Here is a 19,891-nt window from a genome sequence, read left to right as displayed (position 1 = left end):
AGGGTAAGAGTGCCGAAGGAGAGCAAATGTCTGACAGAACCAGACTCAAAGATGTGCAGCGTCTGCCTCAACCGTTTGGGGTGAAAGGAAAAATGAGGGACAGAGGAGAGAAAGGACAAGAGAGAGATGAGGTCGAGACAGAAGACAGAGACCAGGATCAGATACACAACACTTGTATGAAGTTATAAGTTTATACAGGGTTAGGGTTAGAGTCAGTGATGACATGTTTATACATCTACACAGATATTTGCAAAAGAATATGTCAGTTGAGTGTTGAGTGTTGAATTATAATTTATAGTTTATTCAAAGTAAATAACTTACAGTGTAGTCTGTCACAACGTGTTTTTCTTTTATCACAGGATTACTCCTCACCTCTCAGCACAAGCTCTTCAGAGGCAAAGACAACGACCACAACCCTGAGCCTGGATAGAAGCAGCAGCAGCAGCAGACACTTGGTTTACTGACAGCATGTACATTTATTGTATTTGTTTGTGTATACTTTCCCAGCAAAATAGTCAGCTAATGCATTGTCATTAATCATGATTGTTTATTTGAGAGTCTGGGGCACTGAATTGAAGATTCAATGCCCCAGACACTGAATTGTCTGGGGCACTGAACAACTGAATTGAAAAATGTTCCATTGTTATGGATATTTTTTACTTTATTACTATAACTGCAGTCTAGCATTAAACCATAAGCAAAAAGCATAAAATTAAAGGATGCAAAATGAATGTAATATTAATGTACACCAAGTCTTTCACTTAATGTAAAAAGTCAGTGAGCACTAAAATGACACAAATTATTTGTGTGTGATGATCGAAATAGTTATATATTGTCATTGTTTTATTTGAAAATAAACGATCCCTCTATTGCTGGTGACACACTGTAACCCCTGAAAAACACATGGGGGTCCATAGACTCCACTTTGTTGTATCTACAGAAGCAGTTTGGTACATAGTGGTATGCAGTCTGAAATATATGGAAGAGCATTCAGAAGCTTTTACTCTACTGTTGCATCAAAAAGTTAGAAAACCCCCTCATATGAGAACGATTAGAGGCAAGTTTGTATTGTTACTTCAGGTTATAGGATTATTCAATTCAATTCAATTTATTTGTATAGCGCCAAATCATAACATACATTATCTCAAGGCACTGTACATAGACAACATCAAGGAGAGCAGAGAACCCTCACAGTTCACACAATGAGCAAACACTAGGCATCAGTGGAGAGAAAAAACTCCCTCTTAACAGAAGAAGAAATCTCTGACAGAACCAGGCTCAGAGATGCAGTGCAGTCATCCGCCTCGACTGGTTGGGGTGAAAGGAAAATGGGGGACAGAAAGGGGGAGAGAAAGGACAAGAGGGAGATGAGGTAGAGACAGAAGAGAGAGGGAGACCAGGAGCAGATACACAATAACTGTATCAAGTTACAAGTTTATACAGTCAATGATATCAACTTTTAATTATAGCACAATAATAACAGTGATGATATGTATGATATGGATAGCCTCGAAAACTGGATCTTGATCCTGCAACCTGCATGATGAGAATACAGAGAGAGAGGGATGGAAGGAAAGACACAAACTAGGGAGAGAAAGAGACAAGGTTAATGACATATAAAAAGTCATAATCATATCCTGAGTGTGAGAGAGTGAATGTGCTTGTACCACAGGAAAATCCCCCAGCAGTTTAGTTCTATAGCAGCATAACTAAGAGATGGTCCAGGTTTCCCTGAACCAGCTCTAACTATAAGCTTTATCAAAAAGGAAAGTTTTAAGTCTAACTTTAAATACAGAGAGAGGCTCCGCCTCCCGAACTGTCATTGGAAGCTGGTTCCACAGGAGAGGAGGAGCCTGATAACTAAAGGCTCTGCCTCCCATTCTACGCTTACAGACTCTGGGAACCACAAGTAAACCTGTATTTTGTGACCTAAGTGGTCTATTAGGGTGATAGGGTAAGACTAGGTCTTTCAGGTATGAAGGGGCCTGACCATTAATTGCTTTGAACGTGAGGAGGAGGATTTTAAATTTAATTCTAAACTGTACGGGGAGCCAGTGTAGAGAAGCTAACACTGGAGTTATATGGTCTCTCTCTCTCTCTCTTAAGTGCTGCAGCATTTTGAATTAACTGAAGGGTTCTAACAGACTTGTTAGAACATCCTGATAATAAGGAGTTACAGTAATCTAATCTAGATGTAACAAAAGCATGAACTAGTTTTTCAGCATCCTGTAAAGACAGAATGTGTCTAATTCTCATAATGTATTACATACAGTAGTTACAGTATGAAACACAAGGTACCTAAAGATAAGACGGAGACAGTGGACACAAGTGTCTTTGGTCTTCAGTAGATAGTGGACACGCGTTGAAGCACAGGCTGATTGGCCATCTGCACAGAAATGAAATCATCTAACACTCAAAGATTCACCAACAACATCAGGGCTTTCTGATCTCTCACTAAATTTATCTACCATACTTAAAGGCCCAAGTTGGAGACGTTTATAGAAACCAACTGGAAACTAGATAATAGGGTTAGTGGCAGCTGATGGGGAAGATGAGCAGCCTGTATGAAGTGTTCTTTACTAGTTTGAAAACGTAAACAGAAAGCAAAGTGACCACAGTCCTGTCTAAAGAAGCACAACAAGATGGGCGCTGTAGAGCAGTCACACAGTTTGGCAGGTCCTGTGTGTTCACCACAAAAGTCCTTCCGAAAACCTCAGAGACAGTGGATCTTGCCATCAAACTATCTGTCACTTGCTTGTATGTCTTTATCTGCTGCTGTGCCAAACATTTCCACGGAAAAAGGATGAAAACAGTGACCAAGTCCTCCTTGAAGCAAAGATGAGTCAGCAACTCCTCTTCACAAGAATACCGGATGAGGGCAATGCTAGGGCACCTCCTGGGAATTGTACAACTTCTGTTGATTCTACTTCTGGCTGGAGATGTTGAAATAAATCCAGGCCCTCTGTCAAAGAATACAAGCTACCTGGATGCTAGGCTACTTGGGCTAGAACCATCGCTAATAGAGCTGCCTCCACTTCTACCTGAACATCCACTACTGTAACCTGGGCTAGCTTTACTGCTACCTGGGCTACTTTCACTGTTAGCTTGGTGTGACGGCCCCTGCCTAGTCAAGCCTCAAGTGTGTTAATACTGGTAGGAGTCTTGTGTATTTTCTCCATAGATCACTGAGTACCTGGGAGAGTGTGGGTGTGGCAGTCAGCTGAATTAGGAGCACCTGTGCCTTGCTGCCACAGAGGATAAAAGGCCCTTCCCCAGTGCTGTTCGAGCTCTCTCTGGTTTTTGACGCTTCCACCAGCTGCAGGCCTTTTGTTTGTTTGATTCTGGTTCTGTTTTCACTTCACTACACCATACACCTCATTCTTCACACACCCACACTTACATGGCTGATATCACTGACTGACACACTTCATATTTGCAAATTATTGTTTAGTTGTCTATTTTGTTATAATAAATATTGTTACTTTCCTGCCATCCATTGCGTCTCTTCCCATATATGTCATGGCCTAGGAGCCGGGTTATGACATATTGGGGGCTCGTCCGGCCGTCTTGTCCGCATTTCTGGGTAGGATTTGTGAGGTTGTATTTTGTGCGCTAAGGGCCTTTGTTCCTTTGTTTACTGGTGCATGTAAGCTATTGTCTGCTCACGTGGAACTGTGTGTGGGTTTGAGGGGAAGGACGATTTTCCAGGGATGGCTTTGTAGGGTAAGTTGAACAACTTGTGTATGGCTTTAGTGGTGTGAAGCGTTTGTTGTGTCGTTTCTTACCCGATTTTGCAGAGAGACTAGTTTGTTTGCTCGTTGTTTATGCCGGTAGCAGCAGGGCCTGATGACACTGTGTTGCCCCGTGCGTAGTTGTGTGTGAACTGGCAAGGAGTTTCCCCGGTAGGCTGTAGCGACGTTCTCCTTTGAGTTCGTTGAGCTGGTTGGGGGATAGTGTTGTGGCGAACGTGGCTGAAGCTTTGCTTGGGAGCATGTCCGTGGTTTCGGGAGAGTTGCTAGTCCGCTAGTCGCTCTCCTGATCCAGCGGTCTTTAGTGCGTAAATACCCACCATAAGTGGCCACATGAAGACTAGGGGGGAGACTAGTTAACGGGACTTGTGGTTAGATAGCGGGGAAATTCCAAACCGAGGATTATTTTTAGTGCGCACGGGTAAGCGCTGTGTCTGTTCGGTCCGGTTGCGTGCGTAAAATTTGATTTGATCAGTTTCTCAATTTTGTACACATTGAAAATGTCTGACATTAGAGACTTTATTGCTGCTCCATCTCAGGAGTTATTAGATTTGTTTACAAAGGAGCAGTTGCTCTTGGTTGCTGAGCATTTTTCAGTGGTCATTGTCGGAGACAAACGTATTAAAGAAAACATTAAAGCAGCTATAAAAACAAAATTGATTGAGGAGGGACTGATGCCGGGAGACAAAAGGGAGTCTCTAAATCCTGCTGCTTTACATTTTCAGACACAGGGGTTAACTTTCGAGCAGCAAAAAGAGATTTTGGTTTTGCAAATGGAACATGAAAAAATGAAACATGAATTGGAGATAAAAAAGCAACTTGAAGTAGAGAGAATCCGCCAGGAATCAGAGAGGGCAAAATTAGACCTGGAGAGGCAGCGTTTGGCTTTGGTCAGAGATGGCATGTTGTCTGGTGAGGATCAGGGCAGACAGGTGGCCAGCTCTTCCGCTCATCGCTTTGATGTGAATAACTTGCGCTTGTTACCTCAGTTTAATGACAGGGATCCAGACACCTTTTTCTCATTGTTTGAACGTGTGGCTACAGCTAGAAACTGGCCTGATGCAGACTGCGCCCTTTTGTTGCAGTGTGTCCTCTCAGGGAAAGCACAAGAGGCTTATTCATCTTTGAGTCTTGAGGATAGCTCTAGCTATTCTAAAATAAAATCTGCGGTTCTGAAGGCATATGAGCTCGTGCCCGAGGCATATCGCCAACGCTTTAGGTCCTGGGACAGGAAAAACGGCCAAACATACGTAGAGTTTGTTAGGGATCTGTCAACTCACTTTAAACGGTGGTTATCTGCGCTTGATGTCACTACGTTTGAGAATCTGTGTGATTTGATGATTCTGGAGCAGCTTAAGAATTCTCTTCCAGAGCGCATTGCAAAATATATCACAGAGCAGAAAGTCATTACCGCTGCTGCTGCTGCAGTATCAGCAGATGAGTATACGTTGCTTCACAAGAACAGTTTCAGAGAGCGCTCTGTGGGGCGTGATGTTTTTGGTGGGCGAGGAAATTATTTCGACACTATGTCAGCTGAGATGCAACGTTCAAAGAAAGTTGTTTTGGAATCTGATTTTAAAGCAGGTGGCAGAGTGTGGACTGACACTCCTCCCTCACCTGTGGTTACGTCTTGTCCGTCTAATTTTGTGTCTGAGGGCTCTGGTTGTACTCCACAAGTCCTGCCATTATGCGTAATTACGCGCGCTATGAGGAAGTCAGACCCTGACGCGCCATCTGACGGCGACAATGATATCTTGTTGGAGGTTCCATCGCTGTCAGAGCTCCCTGTGTCACTGTCACATAGCGAGGTGGTGCAGGAGCAAAGTAATGACCCCTCCTTGAAAGAACTATTTGAGCGCGTCTTGCCGTCCTCGGAGATAAGTAGTGCTGCAAATGGATACTTCTTGTATAATGGCTTGCTGTTTAGAAAGTGGGTTCCTGTGAGTGAAAACGGTTTGGATGCTGATGTTTTCCAGATGGTGGTGCCAGTTAAATTACGCCCTCTTGTCTTGACAGTGGCACATGATGAGTGTGGACACTTTGGTGTGCGCAAAACGTACCTCAACATCCTTAAACACTTCTTTTGGCCGCACATCAAGCGGGATGTTTCCACATATATTAAAACCTGTCATGTGTGTCAGCTCACAGGAAAGCCTAATAAGAAGGTCAAGCCTGCACCACTGCAGCCTATTTCGGTTGTGAGTGAACCGTTTACACACCTCATTGTGGACTGTGTGGGTCCGTTACCATCTTCCAAATCTGGCTGTAAATATCTGCTCACAGTGATGTGTCAGAGCACCAGATATCCTGCAGCGTATCCCTTGAGGTCAATTACCACAAAGGCTGTGGTTAAGGCATTGGCTCAGTTCATTTCGATATTTGGCATTCCTCAGGTGGTCCAAAGTGACCAAGGTTCAAATTTTTCATCTAAAATGTTTCGGCAAGTGTTGACACTTCTGCGTATTACGCAGAATCAATCATCGGCTTATCATGCGCAGAGCCAGGGTGCTTTGGAGCGCTTCCATCAGACTCTTAAGTCTCTTCTGCGTGCGTATTGCACAGAGTTAGATAGAGACTGGGAGGAGGGGTTGCCATGGCTTCTGTTGGCTGCTAGGGAGGCAGTACAGGAGAGTACAGGCTTCAGCCCAAATGAGTTGGTCTTTGGACATGTTGTGCGTGGTCCCCTGGCTGTGCTGAAGGGAGATTGTGTGGATATGAATCCACCCACTAACCTGGTGGAATATGTGAATGGGTTTAGACATCGTTTGTTTGTGGCCGGTTGCATGGCGAGAGAAAAGCTGGGCCTGTCCCAGAGGAGAATGAAAGAATTGTATGACCGTCGTACAGAGCGCCATGAGTTCAATCCAGGGGACCAGGTCCTTGCACTTATGCCTATAGTTGGTTCACCTTTCCAGGCCAAGTTTGCAGGTCCGTACACAGTCACTGAGAAAGTCTCTGATTTGAACTATATTGTTGCAACACCAGGACGGAGGAAGACTAAGCGTCTCTGCCATGTGAATCTCTTGAAACCATATTACAAGCGCGAAGTTGATGCAGATTCAGGTTGTCACCGGGGGGAGGACGTGCGTCCAGCTCTTGCTGTAGTTTCAGAGGGTCTGGGGCATGATGGAGATGGGGTACCAGAGCCTGATGAAAGCTTGTTGTATGGGAGGCTAAAAAATTCAGAATCACTTGGTAACTTAGACAAGTTGTTGGCTCACCTGCCAGAGTCCAAGCGTGATGAGCTGTCTGAGTTGGTGCATACATTTTCTTGCTTGTTTGGTGACATTCCTTTGCAGACTGACTGGATCGAACATGATATTGATGTGGGGGATGCTTGACCGATTAAACAACAGTTTTACCGTATGGCCCCAGGTAAACGTGATTATTTGGAGGCGGAGGTCACATACATGCTCCAAAATGATTTTGCTGTTCCATCATCGTCCAGTTGGGCTTCTCCGTGCATTCTAGTGCCAAAACAGGATGGAACACCTCGGTTTTGCACCGATTTACGGAAAGTGAATATTGTCACAAAATCTGACTCGTTTCCATTACCACGCATGGATGACTGTATTGATCAGGTGGGGTCCGCAAAGTTTGTGAGCAAGTTTGATTTGCTTAAAGGATATTGGCAAGTGCCACTGTCTAAGCGTGCGCAAGAAATTTCTGCATTCATCACTCCGTCTGGCCTTTATTCTTATAAGGTGATGCCTTTTGGTTTAAAGAACGCCCCTGCGACCTTTCAGCGTTTGATGAATCGCGTTGTGGCAGGGTTACAGGGTTGTGCAGTTTATCTGGACGATTTGGTTATATACAGTGATACCTGGCACTCGCATCTTCAGCGCATTCGTGCGCTGTTTGAACGCTTGGCTGAAGCTCGGCTCACGGTGAACTTGGCTAAATGCGATTTTGCGATGGCTACAGTGACGTATCTCGGCCGTGTAGTGGGGCAGGGTCATGTGGCTCCGGTCCAGGCCAAGGTTACAGTCGTAGCCAAATATCCACAACCCACGACAAAGAAAGAACTTCAGAAGTTCTTGGGGTTAGTGGGTTATTATAGGAGTTTCTGTAAGAACTTCTCTACTGTTGTGTTCCCTCTCACAGAACTGCTTAAAGCAAAGGTGAAATTTGTGTGGTCTTCGGAATGTCAGTTGGCTTTTGAGAGTGTGAAGTCTGTCCTGTGCTCTTCTCCTGTTCTAGCTGCTCCTTGTTTCGATCGAGCATTCATGCTCCAAGTAGATGCCAGCCAGGTGGGAGCAGGTGCTGTCTTGCTCCAGAGTGACGACCAAGGGGTGGTGAGGCCGGTCAGCTTCTTCTCAAAAAAGTGAAATAATTACCAGCGTAATTATTCTGTTATTGAGAAAGAGGCTTTATCACTTATTTGGGCTTTACAGCATTTTAGTGTATACGTTGGAGGAGGAGGACCGACGGTGGTCCACACCCCTGACCTCTTTGCATTCCCTTAAGTGTCCAAACCAGAGGCTGGTGAGGTGGGCACTGTTTTTGCAGGCCTATGACCTCGACATCAGACATATTAAGGGTGCAGACAATGTTATTGCAGACACTTTGTCACGTGCTCCTCAGTGTTAGAGTGAACTGAGGTTAAATACTACCTTGCCCTGTTTTATTCAACTGTTGTTGCTTTGCCCGTCTTCTTCATTTGCTTCTCAGGTGCCGAGTGGCCGAGGATGGGTGGGCCAAGCTTCAGTCGGAGTATCCAGGAGGAGGGTGTATTTAATATTATTATTATTTTTTGTTTTTGTTTTAAGTTAGTATGATTTGTGTTATTGTGGGTGGGTCAGCGGTGTGTCGGCGACCTCCTTGGGGACGCTGACTTGAGGGGGGGGTGTGACGGCCCCTGCCTAGTCAAGCCTCAAGTGTGTTAATACTGGTAGGAGTCTTGTGTATTTTCTCCATAGATCACTGAGTACCTGGGAGAGTGTGGGTGTGGCAGTCAGCTGAATTAGGAGCACCTGTGCCTTGCTGCCACAGAGGATAAAAGGCCCTTCCCCAGTGCTGTTCGAGCTCTCTCTGGTTTTTGACGCTTCCACCAGCTGCAGGCCTTTTGTTTGTTTGATTCTGGTTCTGTTTTCACTTCACTACACCATACACCTCATTCTTCACACACCCACACTTACATGGCTGATATCACTGACTGACACACTTCATATTTGCAAATTATTGTTTAGTTGTCTATTTTGTTATAATAAATATTGTTACTTTCCTGCCATCCATTGCGTCTCTTCCCATATATGTCATGGCCTAGGAGCCGGGTTATGACATTGGTTACCTGCACCTCTGGCCTGGCCACCTCCTCTGCAGCCCTGGCTGCCTCCATTGCTACCTGGGTTACCACCACAGCCGCAGAAACCTGGTCAAATGACTCCTCCTCAGATGCAGTGATTAATATGCCTGGATACACTAACTACAGTGCCCAGCTGTTTTAGGAGTAGTATATTTTCATGACCTATTTTTTAAAGGAATTGTTCGACATTTTGGGAAATATTCCTATTCGCTTTATGGTGGAGAGTTAGATGAGAAGATGGATACCATGTCCACTAAAGCCACATAACACCCAGTAAAAAGGTTAAAAAGTGAGATTTAAAGGTGCTAGTAGGCAGATTTTGTTAAAAAGCCAGGCTAGCTGTTTCCCCGTTTCCAGTCCAGCTTAATAACCAGCTTCTGTCTGACGTCTTATATTTAACATTATATAATTGTATTCCTTATTATTTATTTATGAGGATTCAAATTGAGTTCTGAAGGCATGTTGTAAAACTGCTGAGTTTTAATAAAAGTTTTGTTTTGTTTTGTTGTAGCTCTGACTCTGGTTTTATATAACAGGTGAAGAAAATCTAATGCAATGTTGATGAATTTTGGAGTAACAGCAAGCCTGGGCTCATTCAATATGCATATTTTGCAAAGCTGCTAATGTGAAAAACAAAAATTAACTGTACATTTAACAACAACATATTGTATTGTGAAGTATTAACTGCTATTTACTGGCAACTTTAGTTGCCAGGTAACCTCTGTAATTTGAATAGAATACAAGATAATGTTGTAAACTAGATTACAATTAATAGTTGTTTTTCCAAAAAAACAACAAGAAATTGCTGTAATCTATATACAACAAAAACCTGTAAAAGTTATCCTGTAATTTACTGTAATCTTTTTAAAGTAATTAACAGGAATTTTACAATACTTTACTCGCAAAAATTATACGGTATGGTAAATTATACAGTCAATTTGTTACAGTGTAAGTGATTTTAATATTAACTGGGATGATATAAAACACAGACATAAACTCAAACAAATTACAGAACATTTTAATCTTAAACAATTGATGGAAAACCCACCCGAATTACAACCCACTCTTCAATCCGAATAGACTAGATATTTACACACCAGCCTGACATTCTCAAAACATATAATCTTCTAACAGGGATGTCTTATCATAATATCATTCTATTCTTCCGTAAACTCTCAAAAGCTAGCTTTCATACTTCTAAGACACCTGGGAGCTGTCATGAGTTCATTCCAAAAAATCAAACTCAAAATCTTGATGTAGCTCTTAGAGAGACTGACTGGAGTGATGTTCTCATGGACGATGACATAGTAAAAGGTTGTGAGTCTTTCGGCCTGAAGATGAATAGAATACTATCACAGTTTATAAAGAAGGGAAGACGAGGGAAAAATAATAGAAATGCTCTGACATGGATGGACAGCAAATGTAGAAAACTGATGAAAGACAGAGATATGCTGCTCAAGAAAGCCCTGAAATCTGGTTTGACCTCTGACAGGCAGAAATTCACCTCGGCTAGAAATAAAGTAACGAGTATAGTTTGCAAGTCCAAAGCTATTTTTTTCATTAATATTATAACTAATGCAAGAGGAAATAGCAAGATGATCTGGAAAAGCATTGATAAATTAACTGATAAACAACAAAAATGTCACTAATTAACTTGAAATCAAAATAAATTACACCCTTTTGCAAAATCCTCTCACCATAGCAACTGTAATGAATAAATATTTTGTTGATTCTGTCCGAGAGCACAAAACTTTAACCAACCTGACTGGGTTTATTATCCTGTCAACCCATGTCATGCTGTTTTCAAGATAGAGGAAATATCAGAAGGGGAGGTGAGAAACATAATCAAGTCCCTCAACCGCTCAAAAGCTAAAGATGTTTGTGGCCTCAACACTCATCTTTTTAAAACATCATAAAGATGCATTAATCTTACCTAGAACTCTAGATCTTGTAAATCTATCTTTTAAACAAAATGTTGTGCCATCCGCATGGAAGCTTGCTGTAGTTACGCCAATTTACAAGTCTGGTGATAAAACTGAAATGGCAAACTATCGACCAATCATCTTTCTCCCCACCATCTCAAAGTTTGCAGAAAAATGGGTGGCAAAGAAACTGAATGAACATCTAAACTCTGAACACACATCCCTACACATCCAATGCAGTTCGGATTTCGCAAACATCACTCCACAGAGTCTGCAAATTGTATTTTTATTGAAAAAGTCAAAAGTCTTCTTGACAAGCATGCCTGCGTAGGTGCTGTCTTTCTAGACCTCAAGAAGGCTTTTGACCCTGTCGACCACCAAATTCTTTTATACAAACTGACCCGTTTTAATCTCTCACCAGAGGCACTGCTTTGGTTCGAGTCTTACTTGTGTGACAGAAAACAGTGTGTGTCCCTGTCTGGCACTAACTCAGCATACCTTAGCTGCCCTGCAGGGCTCCCCCAGGGCAGTATTTTAGTATTTTTATAAATGATCTTCCAGACATGTGCTTAAGTGTTAATATCCAAATGTACGCAGACAAAGCTGTTATTTCCACACATACTAAAAATCCCCAGGAAGCCTCACAACTGTTGACAGCAACTATGACCAGTGTGCAGAACTGAGTCAAGAAATCTCATTTACAACTTAATGCAAAGAAGACTGTTTGTATGGTGTTCACCAAAAGGCCAATTGAACTCAAACGGTCAACCATTTTCTTGAAGGAGTTGAACTAGACTTGGCCCAACATTAACTTTTGAAACCCATATCAAACGACTCAAAAAAACAGTAAGCTATAATGTACAAAACTTTAAACAAGTAAGACCTTTTTTGTCCCTCTATGTTGCTGAAATGTTTTTGCACTTGTTGATTGTGTAACTTCCTGGTCACTTGCTGCTTGCACAACGTTCAAACCCATTGAATCACTTTTTAAAAAAGCCATAAAATCCTTGACAAAAAAATCATTTAGTTTCCACCATTGCATTATTTTAGATAAATACAAATTCCTTAATTTTAATAACTTTGTGCATTTCAAAGATGCTTGCTTAATGTTCAGGGTTTTACATGGATTGGCCCCTCCTCCCCTGACCTACTTTATCAAATCCCGGTTTGTCAGTGAAATGGCCACCAGGGCCGTAGCTCGCAGAGACTGCGAGGTGCAACGCAGGTGCACTACTTTTGGACGGTCCACATTTTCAGTCATTGAAACTACATATTGGAATGATTAACCCCTCGACATAAGACACTCACAGTCATATGTCTCCTTCAAATTCCATCTGAAAAACTGGATGAAGGAAAACCAGACCTGTCTTCATCAGTAGATTGTCCACATAGTGTTGTTTGTGTCTCTGTTTTCTTTGCTTCTGTCCACATAGTGTTGTTTTGTTTCTGCTTTTTTGTTTTTATTTTATCTTCTGTCAAATGTCTATTGTCACCGGCCAAGGGACTACAGACGTAAATTTGCATTGTTGCTATAATCTGGCATATTTACATCCTCAATTGTTGAAGATGTTCATCAATATGCATTGTCCCTATCAAATAAACAAACAAATAAACTAGTCTTTGGTCTTCAGTAGAGAGTGAACCCAAGTGTCTTTGGTCTTCAGTAGAGAGTGGACACAAGTGTCTTTGGTCTTCAGTAGACAGTAGACACAAGTGTCTTTGGTTTTCAGTAGTGAGTGGACACAACTGTCTTTGGTCTTCAGTAGAGAGTGCAACAAGTGTATTTGGTCTTCAGTAGACAGTGGACACAAGTGTCTTTGGTCTTCAGTAGACAGTGGACACAAGTGGTCTTCAGTTCTTGTGGTCTTCAGTAGACAGTGGACACAAGTGTCTTTGGTCTTCAGTAGACAGTGGACTCAAGTGTCTTTGGTCTTCAGTAGACAGTGGACACAAGTGTCTTTGGTCTTCAGTAGACAGTGGACTCAAGTGTCTTTGGTCTTCAGTAGAGTGGACACAAGTGTCTTTGGTCTTCAGTAGACAGTGGACTCAAGTGTCTTTGGTCTTCAGTAGAAAGTGGACACAAGTGTCTTTGGTCTTCAGTAGACAGTGGACTCAAGTGTCTTTGGTCTTCAGTAGACTTTGGAAACTGCAGCCTCACAGAAACAGTGGACCTGTAGTTCTGGATATAGCTGGACGTTTTCTTCCCCTTCACCTCTGTGACACAATAACCGTTAGATCTCTTGTTGAAGTAACTTTGATACCTTGAATAGAAATGTGTCATTTTTATTATAGGACTATTCAATGACATTTGAACAACTTTTTTAATGTCCTGAAATAAAAAATAAAAACAACAAACTGAATAACAGCAAAGTGAGTCGCCACACCTGTGGTCAATTTAGAGGCTTTGCATGTTTTATGTTGACTATGGGGGAAACCCTGGTATCTGGAGAGAACCCACAAATGCTCAGGGAGAACATGCAAACTCCACACAGCAAGGTCTTCAGTTGAACCAGGATTTGATTCAGTGACCTACTTATTACAGTGCTCATCACTATTCCATTGTGTGTCATTATCTCTTATTTAACATTTAGATCACAACAAATTCATAATGTGACATCAAGTCACATTATGACAACTGTTGTAAATGATCTTTAAATTACGTTCATTATGCAATATTTAGAGCTTATCAATTCATAAATAAAGTCAGTATGTGCTTGGGGAATGGGAATGAGTCAATAGGTGTGACCATATGTTTTTTACAAGCTACAATTTTATTGTACTCTGCTCTCTAACTAAAACCTGTCAGTAAAAAAGACAATTAAAAATAAAAAAAAAACAGACTGGAGAGCACTGGTTCCTTAACCTGACAAAAACGCTAGTAAATTACTTTTTATTTTATTTTGTGTTTGTGTTTTAAAGTATGTTTCAAATGTACTAAGATTTTCAACAGAATATCAATGGGAGCAGACAGACACCCCCCTTCTGACCTCCACTCTGCCAGAACATACCATTGGCATAATTTGCTCAGATTAATGGACTGGCTTCTGTGCATCTGATAACAGCTCCATAGTGTCAGCTACTGTGTTAATGGAGGAGGGGAAGGAGTTGTTCAAACACTCCCCCACAGACTTATCTGTTTAAGTCATGTAAGCTATAAGCCCCTTCAACCCAAAGACCAATTACCACTATGTCAATATGAGAGCAGCAGATTATCGCAGTTAACTCAGCTGTTCATGTCCATGTGAGTCTCAGCTTCCTCATCAGGAGATTCAGGAGGAGACACAGACGTGATCTTTGCTCTTTTCTCACCTTATCTTATGCCCAAGGAAAACACTGCAGGTGCCACTGTTGAGAATAGACAAGCGCCACATTAGGTTCTGACAGTATAACAAAAATAATGCTTGATATCAGTATTGGCTATTATTGTCTTAACATTCATGTAGAAAACAAAATCCAAGTTGTAGGAGCTTAGTTTTCCCTTCTTTTTTTTAAATAAAACAATCACATGATAGCTTGGACAAGAGGAGGTCACATGTTCAGCCATCTTCTGCAATGATAGCAGGTGTCTGCATAATGGATGAACAGTAAATTAAAAACAATGTTAAAATCATAGTGGCATTAAAGTGATTCAAGTTTTATATCAGTGCACGACACAGAGGCTCATAGTGAGTGAGAACATGGCTGCTGCCAGCAAAGTCACATAGAAAATCAAATTATAGTCACTTAACAAGAGCTTCACCTTATAAAATCTATGCCTGCTTGAATCGATTAATATACGTTTCTCGCTGACTTTTGTTTATCACTCTCTCACGCAACAGTCCATGAAGGGAAATCTGTGTCTTATGCTTGCAGGGACAAGGAGCTGCTGGTCTAACTGCTGCCTACATTAGTAAATCTTTGTCACTGAAGTAAATTAGAACGAAGGATTTCAAACACCTCAATTCCAAAACAACACATTTGAGCTTACTGATGGAGGCAGCAGTGGATAAACTCCAATCCCTTGTTCACTGTCAAATGGCATGAGAAAACATTGAACACATTTTTAAGATATCATAGACTTAAGCAGGCAAAGATTTTATTAAAAGAGCCTTTTTATTTAGTGGTTAGAGTCTGTTTGTCCTCGTATCCCTGGTAGCAGTCATGTTCTCAGTGAGAGTGAGTATCTATGTTTCAGACTTGTTCCACTGTGGTGGGGGGGCACATTGCAAACTCACACTTCAAAAAAACATCCATAATGTCCTAAATGCAGTCTAATCTGCTGATGTGAATCAGCTGCATGGAACCTGCATTAATGGTTGGTAGTGGAGCAGCTCCCCTAAAAGATACAGACAGCACCACTGACCAGTGATTGGAATACATTTCTTGGTAAGCCAATCAGAGGCGGAATTGGGCAGCCGTTGACACGAACGCACAGTCGCAAACACACAAAACAATCACAAGACACATTTTAGATAAAAGGGAAGAATATGTATTATATCAAAAGTTGTAAAAAATCTGTTGTGTTCCGTCATTCTACTTCTATAAACAGAGTAGTGATAATGACTACAATCATCTATTGTCATATCCAGAAAGTTGTGTTAAGTTATGTTTAGTTTTGCCTTCTATTTGTTTTGTGACTTCCTGTTTTATTTTGACATCTCTCTTTCCTCTCGTTTCAGATAACTTGCCCTTCCCCTGTAGTTTTCCCGCCAGTCTGATTATCTTCCCCGCCCTGATTGTTTCCACCTGTTCCCCATTTACTTTGAGTTACATATAGCCTGTGCTTCCCTCTGCCCTGCGTCAGTTCGTCTTGTCTGTCATGCCAGAGAACCCACGCCAATCCATGCCACGTCAATTGTTTGTAAGGTTTTTGCTTTTCTTAGTTGCTACTTTGTTTTGTCCCTTTTTGAGCCATCAGAGTTTTTTTTCCTCGTGAAGAGTGATTTTGATTTGGCACCTTGCCTAGACCTTTTGTCTCCTCCCAGTGAGTGATTATAATTTGTTACTTTGGCCTTTTGCTTATCTAGTGATTCCTCGATAGAGTGATTTTCTGTTGATACTTTTCCTCCCTTTGAGAGTGATTTTTATTTGTTACTTTGTCCAATAAATTAGAGTATTTTTGGAAGTTGTCTCTGAGTCGTGCTATTGGGTTCAAGTCCTTGTTCGGTTGTGACATTACGAACTGACCAGCATGAACCCAGCCGACTCAGAACAACTGACAGCGGCCGTTCGCTCCCAGAGCACCCGCCTGACTCAGCAAGAGGAGCACATGGCCTCTCTGCACAGTGGCGTGAAGGGGATGGCTAAAAGTCAGGAGGAGTTCAAAGCCTCTATGACAGCCCAAGTTAACCTCCTGGCAAACCAAGTACATCAAGTCCTTGCTCATCTCACAAGGGATCCCTCTCCCTCAGACACCATGACCACACCATCTCCGGCGGATACCAGAGCTTCATTGATCTCAGCTCCCCATGCCACGACTCTTCGCCTTTCCCCCCCAGAAAAGTTTTCTGGTGAGTCAGGAGGATGTCGGGCGTTTATTGTGGACTGTGATATGCATTATGAACACTTGCCCTCAGCCTTTCCTACGGAACGATCGAAGGTGGCATTCATGATCTCCCACCTCACCGGGAGGGCGAGGGCATGGGCTACAGCTGAATGGTCTCGGGATTCAATGATCTGCGGATCCCTCAAGGAGTTTAAACAGGCTCTGCGGAAGGCTTTCGATCCCCTCTCATCCGACCGAGAGAAAGCACGTGAGTTGAGCAACATCAAACAAAATAGAGACTCTGTTTGTGACTATGCTATCCGCTTTCGCACCCTAGCCACGGATAGCGGATGGAATACCACGGCCCTGTATGATGTTTTTCTCAAGGGACTTTCAGATCAAATTCAAGACTTGTTAGTGCCCCTAGATTTGCCTTCTGATCTAGACTCAGTAATGACTCTGGCCATAAGAACAGACAACCGCTTACAGGAGCTACAACGAAGCCGAATGGCCTCTGCAGCTGGTCGTCATCAGGGTCGCGCTGCTGTCACTACACCCAGTTGGCGGAGCTCCTCACGTGCTCCATCACCCATTACCCGGAGGGAGAGGCCATCCGAGGAGGTGGAGGAGCCCATGCAGTTGGGGCGAACCAAACTGTCCACAGAGGAGCGCCGTCGTCGCCTGCAGGAAGGCAGGTGCTTCTATTGCGGACAGCAAGGGCATCTGCTAGCAGCGTGTCCGGCAAAAGGCACAGGCTCACCAGTCGACAGGGGGGTACTGGGGAGACGTTTCTCCTCCACGGAATTCCCTCCTCGAGCTTTAACCCAGACTAAGGTGAGGCATCACAACCCCACACTTAGTTTGGAGACTCTCATTGACTCGGGGGCTGATGAAAGTCTCATGGACTGGGATTTTGCCATGAGACTCAAGCTAAAAACAGAACAATTATCTCAGCCTATAGAGGCCAGCGCTCTCGATGGCAGTCTGATTTTTCGAGTGACGCACAAGACTGAACTCTCGCCAAGCCAGATGGACATTTTTTTTTAACAGATTTAACTTTGTTTTGTCTTATAGGCCGGGGTCCCAGAACACCAAGCCCGATGCCTTGTCCCGTCTGTTTGACCCCGAGCCTACTGCCAAGGAACCGGAGCCCATCCTACCACTGAACCGTGTGGTAGGAGCGGTGAGTTGGCAGATAGAATCTCAGGTGAAGCAGGCTAATGGTGAGAATCCGACACCTAGTGGTTGTCCGGAGAATCGCTTGTTTGTCCCTGTTGTTATGCGTCCACAGGTGATCCATTGGGCTCACACCGGACTGCTCACCTGCCATCCAGGAGTTAAGAGGACCATGTACGTCATTTCCCAGAGGTTTTGGTGGCCCTCCATGGAGAGGGAGGTTCGGGAGTATGTGGAGGCGTGTTCCATCTGTGCCCGCAACAAGACCTCCTCCAGAGCGCAGATGGGGTTGCTGCAGCCACTCCCTGTTCCCACTCGTCCATGGGCTGAGATCTCACTCGACTTCGTCACGGGGCTCCCGGTCTCTGAAGGAAACACCACTGTGCTCACAGTGGTAGACAGGTTTTCTAAAATGACTCATTTAATAGCATTACCCAAGCTTCCATCTGCCAAAAGAACGGCAGAGATTATGATGACTCAAGTATTTCGTATTCATGGTTTTCCCAAAGACATTGTTTCAGACCGGGGGCCCCAGTTCATATCCAGGTTCTGGAAAGAGTTCTGCAAGCTCATCGGGGCCACCGTCAGCCTCACCTCTGGTTATCACCCAGAAGCCAACGGCCAGACGGAACGTCTCAACCAGGAGTTAGAGACCTGTCTTCGATGCCTGGTGTCGCAGAATCCGGCTTCCTGGAGCAAGAAGCTGGTGTGGGTGGAATATGCCCACAACTCTCTTCTCACCTCGGCAACTGGCATGTCTCCATTCCAGTGCGTCTTCGGCTACCAGCCCCCTGTCTTCTCCGAGACAGAAAAGGAGATCATCGTCCCGTCGGCCCATGCCATGGTCCGGCGATGCCACCGCATCTGGGCAGCCGCCCGTAAGGCACTCCTACGCAGTGTGGACCGCATGAAGAGGGCTGCTGATCGGAGGCGCCTACCTGCGCCTGTATACAAGCCTGGCCAGAAGGTCTGGCTCTCTACGCGGGATTTGCCTCTCCAAGTCGCCTCCAGGAAGTTGGCTCCACGGTTCGTGGGGCCTTTCCCAGTGTCCAAGGTCATCGGCCCTTCCGCTGTCCGTCTGCGTTTGCCCCGGTCCATGAGAGTCCACCCCACCTTCCACGTCAGCCGGGTGAAACCGGTTAAGGAAAGCCTCATGGTGCCCGCAGCCGCACCCCCTCCACCTCCCCAGATGGTCGACGGCGGCCCTGTCTACTCAGTCAAGGCTCTGCTGGCTGTGCGCAACAGGGGCCGGGGCAGGCAGTTCCTGGTGGATTGGGAGGGCTACGGTCCAGAGGAACGATCATGGGTTCCTGCTAGCTTTATTGTGGATCCTGACCTCATCACAGACTTTTACAGACGCCACCCTCAGTTATCTGGGCCGTCAGGTGCCGTCCCTAGAGGGGGGGGTACTGTCATATCCAGAAAGTTGTGTTATGTTTAGTTTTGCGACTTCCTGTTTTATTTTGACATCTCTCTTTCCTCTTGTTTCAGATAACTTGCCCTTCCCCTGTAGTTTTCCCGCCAGTCTGATTATCTTCCCCGCCCTGATTGTTTCCACCTGTTCCCCATTTACTTTGAGTTACATATAGCCTGTGCTTCCCTCTGCCCTGCGTCAGTTCGTCTTGTCTGTCATGCCAGAGAACCCACGCCAATCCATGCCACGTCAATTGTTTGTAAGGTTTTTGCTTTTCTTAGTTGCTACTTTGTTTTGTCCCTTTTTGAGCCATCAGAGTTTTTTTTCCTCGTGAAGAGTGATTTTGATTTGGCACCTTGCCTAGACCTTTTGTCTCCTCCCAGTGAGTGATTATAATTTGTTACTTTGGCCTTTTGCTTATCTAGTGATTCCTCGATAGAGTGATTTTCTGTTGATACTTTTCCTCCCTTTGAGAGTGATTTTTATTTGTTACTTTGTCCAATAAATTAGAGTATTTTTGGAAGTTGTCTCTGAGTCGTGCTATTGGGTTCAAGTCCTTGTTCGGTTGTGACATCTATTACATTTGATAGGTGAATTGTCTCACATTGAAATAGTGTGAAGTAGTGTACAATGTTTTCGGGTTAACACTTTATTCACTTTATTAAGTGTCCATTTCATTAATTAAACATATACAATATTCAAGTTTATTATAAATAATTGAAAATACAGTTGAATTTAAACTTTAGTGGGGGGATACAAATTCTTTGAAATATTTGGACAAAAAAGAAAAATATATTTTTTTATATATATTAGTGGAATAAAAACCTGAAATGTGTACGAATGCTGCTGCTGCTGCTGCAG

At 43.5% G+C, this 19,891-nt stretch overlaps 2 protein-coding genes across 6 annotated transcripts in view; both read left to right on the top strand.

The window, feature by feature from the left end:
• LOC122765370 (plakophilin-4-like) overlaps positions 1-19,891 on the top strand; it is a 555,540-nt gene that overhangs the window by 223,188 nt on the left and 312,461 nt on the right. The gene's annotated exons all lie outside the window — the stretch shown is intronic.
• zeb2b (zinc finger E-box binding homeobox 2b) overlaps positions 17,720-19,891 on the top strand; it is a 78,565-nt gene continuing 76,393 nt past the window's right edge. Inside the window, exon 1 of the mRNA XM_044017965.1 lies at positions 17,720-19,001. Coding sequence (XP_043873900.1) covers positions 17,720-19,001 — 1,282 coding nt within the window. The remainder of the gene's footprint in view (positions 19,002-19,891) is intronic.

Source organism: Solea senegalensis, linkage group LG2 (genome assembly GCF_019176455.1).
Source record: "Solea senegalensis isolate Sse05_10M linkage group LG2, IFAPA_SoseM_1, whole genome shotgun sequence".
Classification (NCBI taxonomy): Eukaryota; Metazoa; Chordata; class Actinopteri; order Pleuronectiformes; family Soleidae; genus Solea; species Solea senegalensis.
This window is presented reverse-complemented; position numbering and strand designations above follow the sequence as displayed.